The 8,844-nt window shown below is 41.6% G+C and overlaps 1 protein-coding gene and 1 gene segment (V, D, J or C); both read left to right on the forward strand.

Annotated features, from left to right (window-relative positions):
• Window positions 1–8,844, forward strand: part of LOC105525098 (putative V-set and immunoglobulin domain-containing-like protein IGHV4OR15-8) — a 29,154-nt gene that overhangs the window by 7,391 nt on the left and 12,919 nt on the right. The window lies entirely within an intron of this gene.
• Window positions 3,885–4,616, forward strand: LOC105525097. The segment is given in 2 exon segments: window positions 3,885–4,003; window positions 4,107–4,616. Coding segments are annotated over 2 exon segments (399 nt in total).

The raw sequence follows: 8,844 nt of genomic DNA on the forward strand, positions 1-8,844 counted from the left end.
TAAAATAAAATAAAATAAATAAAAAAAATAAAAAAACATCAGAAACGCCAGAGAATCTATGAAGGTGCTAGTTTAACATTTCCTATTTGAGTAGCTTTACAGTTGTGTGGAATTCTTAATTGCTTCTTTTTGTTTGTTTGTTTTAGAGACGGGCTCTCACTCTGTCATACAGTTTAAAGTGCAGTGGTGTGATCGTAGCTCGCTGTAATTTTGAACTCCTGACTCACATATTCCTCCCATCTTAACCTCCGGAATATCTAGAACTAGAGGGGCAGGCCACCCTCCCCTCTTTATTTTTTATTTTATTTTTTCAAAGAAAAAGGAACTCTTTATGTTGCCCAGGCTGGTTTTGATTGCCTGGTCTCATGGCATTTCCCTCACTTTGCTCCTGAAAGTGGTGTGATTATACCGCTGATCCACTGAATCAGGCCTGAATTGATTCTTCAGTTGCAAATGAACCCAGTAATTAACTGCCTGAATGTTTTCTGCAGTGAGTTAGTTAAAAGGATCTGAGAAGATTCCTTCCAATATGATTCAAGAGCAGTATTTTCCGCTGATGTTCCTTCCAGTTTTCTTGTTGAAGATCACAAGAGTCTGTGGAAAAGGTGTAGTAAAAAGGCTGCCTCAAGCTCTTCATGGTTGGAGTTTACATCACACATGAATGCAGTACGACAAGGATGATCTCTGGGGGTAAAGTCTATAAACGCAAAGGCCTTTTAGCTACCAAGTCATAGGGTAATAAATGATGCACCCTGAGGAGTGAACCATGATTCCATAGTGCTAGTGGGAGAACCCTTGGCCAAGGGAGTTTTACATTTTATTGCAGATTTGATAATTTTAATATAGAGATGCCATTTTTTAAACATTCCCACAAGATTGTGAGTGGGATTGATTCTGTCTTATATGAACAATGACAGTGTCCTCCACAGTTAGATTATGTTATAAGTTATGTTATAAGCTAGGTTGAGCTAGAATGTTTGGTGTATTAAATCACAATTTTTTTAGCTTCCATGTTAGTTTTTTGTTTGTGTGTTAGCATTTGCTTTAAAATTCTATTAATCAGATCTCTAGTAGGTAGAAATTCATCTGAAAGTTTTTTCCATTGTTGTCCATTTTGATAGGATTTCCAGAAGATGTAAGAACCCTCTCTTTGCAAAAATATTCCAAAGTTTGCACCATCTAGAAACATACGTACTTAATTCAAATTTTTAATTTATTAAAAAGTTGTGATAACTGCAAAGTTTTCTGCCTTCTGAGTTGATTTCACAACACCCAGAATAATATATCCTAAATGGAAGTTTGTACTAGTAATACAAATTACTGGTTAATAACCTCTACTTTTATTATTGAGGTATTATCCATCAATATATAATCTTAAATCAATGATCTCAGTGGGACTCTTACCTAAATAATATACAAAATATTTTCCTGATCTTGACATAAAATAGATGTGAACACATTCTTCATATTCAGCCATGTCTCCTGTCTATCACATTATGAACCACATGCTAACTTTGACCTTACTTGGGACTTGTTCTAATTTCATCTTCATGCATCGAGATAGTTATGTGTGGCCATTTTATCAGAGAGTGATGAGATACAACATTAACTATTTTCCCTGCAGGCATGTTTAGGCAAGCCCCCTGTGCACAATGATCTTGGTGGGTTGGACATTCTTTGGGGCCTCTCCCCTGTCTGCCTAGGAGAGTTATCTGCCATCTACCTCTATCATTTTCCTCTTTGAAGAAGTGCATCTAACTGCCGTTTGAATAGAGACAAAAGCCAACCTTAACTGCTTCCAGCTGATGTGGGATGCTGCTTCAGGAAGATCTCCCTTGGAGGCCTGCCTATGGGACCCCAGTAAAAGGGAGCCATTATCTCAGGCTTCACTTGGATGACCATTTGGAGTTGGATGGCCTGAAGATGAGAAGAGACAAACCGGGTTATTAGAAGGCATGTATCAAAACCAGCCAAGGTGATGAGACAGTTTGAATACAACTTCCAAGGCTGCGACACGCCCAGATAACTGGAGGCTGTAGTTGCGCCTGCTGAGATTTGGGCATGGGGCTTGGCTTTTGTCAGCTCCCTTGGTCTTATTTTCCCAGACAAAGAAACCTCCAGGATAGGGGGACCCTGTTTCATCCCATCACCTGGAGTGATTTGCAGGATAATTGCTCAGAATTAAAATATTGATCCAGATTTTTATATTACCCATATGCCTTTGTTTCTTCTGAGCTGCAGCCAGAGATCATGGGTTGGTTCACAGCAATAAGCAGAGTTAGTCTAAAATGGAAGCACACACTTAAAACAACTGAAGAGATTAGAGTTTAAAAATGAGTGTATGACACATTTTGAGACGTATTTTTTTCTCTCTCCAATTCTGATTTTTGTCAGAAACTGATTGTGGGACTGACTTGTTTGCAAAATAAACTTTAGTCTTATACATGGCCTGATTATTTGCATAAAGTACTGCAAGAATAATTAGTAATAATTGTGTAGGAAAAGCCTGCAAGCACTAGGAGCTTCACAGTCTAACACAATGAGCATATGCATCCTCAACAACTCTCTGAATATTTTCAAGTCAGCCTGTTCCTATCTTAAATACCATCCCGTGGTTACTGCCCTAGGTACACTAATATATGCGTCCTGGTTCTCTCTGCAGGCTCCTCTCTCCTCAGATTTCAGGTTGGTTTGTTTGTTTTTCTCTGTGATATCAACTCAGATATGTTGGACGCTTTTTCTTTATTTGTAGTTGTTCAGCTCGGTTGTTAAAGAGGTAGGAATAAGATCATGCCATGCTGAGCAGCTGCTTTTCTCTATAAAATCCATTAACTGAAAGAACAAATCACATTTTGTCACTGGTGAACAATTAAATAGTTTGACATATATTTAGGTACTGGAGTATGATGCAGTGTGAAATCAAGTCATGCCTCACTCATATAAAACCACGGCTAAATTATCAAAGAATTGTGCTAAGTAAAAAACACTAAGGAATTAAGAGTAAATTTTATATGATACATTTGTAGAAATTTTAGAAGGTGCCACTATTATAAATTAACATGGAGAAGATTTAAATTTTTCTGAGAACGTGGTGCTGGGAGTAATGGGGATGTGAGTTAAATTTCAGAGGAATAAGAGAAGATTTAGGGATTAATTCAATTATTCAAAACTTGATTGAAGTGCTGATTGAATGGTTGCAAACATAGGTCTACATTTTTAAAATAATTCACTATAAATTTGAATTAATTATTTATTACTCACACTTGAATAAAACAATAACAAATAAATGAATGAACATTTTGCTGAAATGGAGTCATAAACAGATTGATAGTGACACAAGAAACATGACTGACTTCGGAAAATACACACACGAACGATGATTCTCTCTAAATATTTAGGTAAATTACAGAAAGTTGTCATAACAGATGGAGAATGCTGCAGACTTCACCAGGCCTGGTCCACACTGTCCGGTAGTTGTCTTAGGGAAGCCGCCTCCTCTGGTGAATAGAGCACAGGCCCAGGAAATAGGACTGAATATTTTTAGTTGTGTAATCTTAGACACACTGCACAACTGCTGTGTTTTCTGTGTAAATTATCTTCTGTAAAATATAACATTAAAACCTGCATTAAATATATAGTGTAAATATGTAAAAATAAAATCAGACTGTGAGAGCTAAGTGTTAGTCAAGGCACAATAACATAGTATAAAATTATATTTTCCTCATTGATGGAATTACTACCAATCTCCCCCAGGACATTTCATCTGCACTGAGCCCGGCCTCTCCTCAGATGTCCCACCCCAGAGCTTGCTATATAGTGGGGGACATGCAAATAGGGTCCTCCCTCTGCTGATGAAAACCAGCCCAGCCCTGACCCTGCAGCTCTGGGAGAGGAGCCCCAGGCCTGGATTCCAAGACTTTCCATTCGGTGATCAGCACTGAACACACAGGACTCACCATGGAGTTTGGGCTGAGCTGGGTTTTCCTTGTTGCTATTTTAAGAGGTGATTCATGGAGAAATAGAGAGATTGAGTGAGAGTGAACATGAATGAGAGAAACAGTGGATTTGTGTGGCAGTTTCTGACCAGGATGTCTCTGTGTTTGCAGGTGTCCAGTGTGAGGTGCAGCTGGTGGAGTCTGGAGGAGGCTTGGTTCAGCCTGGGGGGTCCCTGAGACTCTCCTGTGCAGCCTCTGGATTCACCTTCAGTAGCTATGGCATGGACTGGGTCCGCCAGGCTCCAGGGAAGGGGCTGGAGTGGGTGGCAGTTATACGGTATGATGGAAGTAAGAAATACTACGCAGACTCTGTGAAGGACCGATTCACCATCTCCAGAGACAATTCCAAGAACACGCTATATCTTCAAATGAACAACCTGAGAGTGGAGGACACGGCTGTGTATTACTGTGCGAGAGACACAGTGAGGGGAAGTCGGTGTGAGCCCAGACACAAACCTCCCTGAGCCCAGACACAAACCTCCCTGCAGGGACGCTGGCGGGAAATCAGCGGCAGGGGGCGCTCAGGAGCCACTGATCAGAGTCAACCCCAGAGGCAGGTGCAGACGGAGGCTGATTTCCTGTCAGGATGTGGAACTTCCTCTACTTCTTACAGTTTCCCCAGGGAACCTCTCTAAGTTTAGGATTCTGTGCCTAACAATGTCTTCTCTAAGTATTTGAGAGAGATTAGTGTAATATGAAGAGCTATTCTCACTTGCACAAATGTGGGTTGATGCTTACAGGGATGAAAAGTCCTCAACCTTGGTCACCAGGATCAGAGCAGTGAGCAAGCTCAGGGCTTCCTGGTGAGTCTTCTCCAATCAGACCCAGGACAGGGACCTCAGTGAGGTTCCCTGACTAGAACAGTCTTTACGGATCCTGGTCACAGACAATAGAGAGGCTTGGGCAGGGTCAGTGTCGTGTAGAACCTCACAGGTTTCACGTCTGGCCTTTCTCCTGACACTGAAGTATGTAAATCAGCATCACACTGATCTGGTGCTTCTTTTGTTCCTAATTCAATTATTTTCTTTTTTAGTTGTTATTCTCATTTTTCCATTTGCTTTTCCTGCTTTCTGGAAAAGGAAGATGTTTACCCTGTGGTCAAAATTCCAGGCCTCAAGCCCTTTCCTGGAGCTCAGGTGGGTCTCAGGCTGTGGCCGCTGCGGTCACGCAGGAGAGGCTGGTGAGACTTTCTTCGCTCCTCGTCACTCAGAACCCTCCACTGTGTTGCCTGGAGACTCACCTGGAAATGCAAGTTGCCAGTGGGAACTGAAGGGGACAAGCTTGCTTGGTTAACACAGGATATGGATGTGTTTCTAATCCTGTTCTGAAAAACCTTCACACAGTAACTTTCTTCACTAGTGGTGTGAGGAAGAGGATGTGAAAGTTGTGAGAATCAAAATGGAGATACTCGTGTTATAATCTTTACAGGTGAAGCTGGAGAAGGTCAGGAATAGAGGGTTCTCATGCTCACATCCCTGATAGCAAGAACTATCATAAAAATGCTCTGCACAGCCACAACCTTGAACAAAGGCTACCACCACAATAAGAGAATTAACATTGTGGAGATATCTGCCCTGCAACTCCCTGTCCAAACTTAAACTGATTCTGCCCTTGTTATTGATTATTCTATCCCATGATAATTGTCTGAAAACAGTTCACGTAAGCCTCCTCAGTTATCTTTTAAAACACTTGTCTTCATTTACCTACTTAAATGTGCCCATGCATATTCCCATTGCAATGCTCATTTTAAAATAAATATTATTTGATTTTGGGGAGTCTCTTTCTGTCTGATATTTAGGTTTGACAAGCTGCAGATGGACACACCACTTTCCTGTGAGATGTAGAGGATGACGATTTTCTAGGATGACTGAAAACATCCAATATCCTCAGGGCTGGCCATCAGTAAGTGCAGGCTGGAAGTCTCAGAAACAGCTGAAGCCACTTAATCACCATGGAATTTGACCTTCTCCAACTCTGTTCTGATGGAATCAGGGCCACGTTGGTTATCGATGATAATCTACCTGACGCAGGGTCAGCTTATTACACTTTTAATAATGTCTATTAAAAATTCACACCCCCACCTGGATTAGTGTTTGATCAAATAACTACAAAGTATTGTCCAGCCAAGTACACCATAAGACGGACCGTTACTCACGGAGAAAAACATTTAACATGAGTTCTAGTGTCTAATACTGTTAAAGGTGTAAAACTGATTATTTACTCATTCGGCTATTTTTATTTTAGATATTGAGTTGTAGAAGTTGCTTTAACATGTACAAGTTTCTTTTTTCTTGTTTTTGTATTTTGTTCAGAGTTTTTATCATGAAACCCTGAAGTTTTTCAAATGTTTTCTTCTTTGATGAAATGTTACTGAGATATTTTCTTTAGTTTTTTAATGTGGTGTGTCAAATTGATTCATTTGAGGATGTTGAATCATCTGTGTGTCTCAGGAATAAATTTCAGTTGATCATGGTGTATGGTCTTCTAAAAAAACTTTAGACTGTAATCCCAGCACTTTGGGAGGCCGAGATGGGCGGATCACGAGGTCAGGAGATCGAGACCATACTGGCTAACACAGTGAAACCCCGTCTCTACTAAAAAAAAAAAAAAAAAAAACCGGGCGAGGTGGCGGGCGCCTGTAGTCCCAGCTACTCGGGAGGCTGAGGCAGGAGAATGGCTAAACCCGGGAGGCAGAGCTTGCAGTGAGCTGAGATCCGGCCACTGCACTCCAGCCTGGGCGATAGAGTGAGACTCCGTCTCAAAAAAAAAAAAAAAAATTAATAAAATAAAATAAACTTTAGAATTTATTTTACTCTCGTTGGGGGGTTAATTTATGTCCACTATTGATATTAGTCTGTATTTTTCTTTTATTGTGGTGCCTTTGTCTATTACTGGTAATACTATAATGGTAGCCTCGGAGAAAAAGTTTGGAAGGTAGACTCCTCACCAATTTTTGAAAGAGTTAGGGAAGCATTGGCATTACTTTTTATTTACTTAGTATTTATTTATGTATTTATTTATTTAGAGAGGGAGTCTCACTCCATCGCCCAGGCTGGAGTGCAGTGGCGCAATCTCGGCTCACTGATACCTCTGCCTCTAAGCTTCAAGCAATCCTCCTGCCTCAGTCTCCCAAGTAGCTGGGAACACACGTGTGCGCCACCATGCCCAGCTAATTTTTGTATTTTTTTTAGTACAGATGGGGTTTTACCATATTGGCCAGGCTGGAGGCTGGTCTGGAACTCCTGATCTTGTGATCTACCCTCCTCGGACTCTTTAAATGTTAAGACTCAATTTATTATGTAACATATAACCTATCATGGAGAATGTTAAATGTGTACTTGAGAAGAATGTGTATTACATGGGCCTTGGTTGCAAATTTCTATCAATGTCTTTTAGGTAAATTTGTTCAATGGTGTTGTTCAAGTTCAGAGGCTCATTAGAATTTTTCTTTCTGAATTTGCTATACATTATTGTAAGTGAGGTATTAAGGTCTTCTCTTATTTTTGTATGGTTTTCTATTTCTCTTTTTACATCTCTTAAAGTTTGCTTAATGCAGCTATATTTGTATTCATACACATGCGTAAAAATATAAAATAAAATAATGATTGTTAAGTGAGTTTCTTGGTGCAGTCGCATTATGAGTCATCATATTTTCCCAAACGCTGCCATTGCCACCAAACTCCTCCAGGAGTCTCACATCTGCTCTGGGCACTGCCATCTCTTCAGTCATCCCACAGGAGAGCTTGCTATGGAGGAGGAGGCATGAAAACAGGGCCAACCCTCTTCTGGTGAGAACAAGCCCAGACCTGAACCTGCAGCTCTGGGAGAAGAGCCGCAGCCCTGGGATTCCCAGGGTTTTCCATTTGGTAATCAGGACTGAACACAGAGGACTCACTGTGGGGTTTGAGCTAAGCTGATTTTCTCTTGTTGCTGTTTTAAAAGGTGACTCAGAGAAATAGAGCGAGTGGATATGAGTGAGAGAAACAGTGGATATGTTTGGCAGTTTCTGACCAGGATGTGTGCGTATTTGCAGGTGTTCAGTGTGAGGTGCAGCTAATTGAGTCCATAGAGGACCTGAGACAACCTGGGAAGTTCCTGAGACTCTCCTGTGTAGCCTCCAGATTCGCCTGCAGTAGCTTCTGAATTAGCTGAGTTCACCAGTCTCCAGGGAAGGTGCTGAAGTAAGTAATAGATACAAAATGTGATGGAAGTCAGACACACCATGCAGACTCTCTGAAGGGCAGATTCACCATCTCCAAAGACAATGCTAAGAACTCGCTGTATCTGCAAGTGAACAGTCAGAGAGCTGAGGACATGGCCATGTATGGCTGTACGTAAGGTTTGAAGTGAGGGAACATCAGTGTGAGCCCAGACACAAACCTCCCTGCAGGAGTGTATGGAACCACCAGGGGGTGCTCAGGATACACAGAGGACAGGGGCAGCCCCAGGGCAGGTGCACATGGAGGTCAAGGGCTGCTTTCCTTCAGGGTCTGTGGCTTCCTCAGCATCTAACAGTTCCCTTCGGAGCCTCTGCACGTTTACGTTTTGGGCCCACCATAAGGGCCTTGGATTAGAAAACTTTAATTAAAAAGAGGAAACATACTCATATATTCCCAGAACAGATGTCAGTATTGGAGGCATAAGAATGTGCAGGAGCAGGGCGAAGCTGTAGACACTGCCACCCCACAATGCCAGTCTCACAACTAGGGCTGGAGAAGACTGGGAATTTGACGGAGCTTCCCTGACAACCCTGTACTACAAGCTAATTCCAGCAAGACCTTTAGTGCCTCCCTGAGCACAGGTGTCCATCAGGGATCTCGCATGTGTCCCAGCAGCAGCCATGTTGTCC

The sequence above is a fragment of the Colobus angolensis genome, unplaced genomic scaffold, assembly GCF_000951035.1.
Source record: "Colobus angolensis palliatus isolate OR3802 unplaced genomic scaffold, Cang.pa_1.0 Scaffold519, whole genome shotgun sequence".
In the NCBI taxonomy this organism is placed as follows: Eukaryota; Metazoa; Chordata; class Mammalia; order Primates; family Cercopithecidae; genus Colobus; species Colobus angolensis.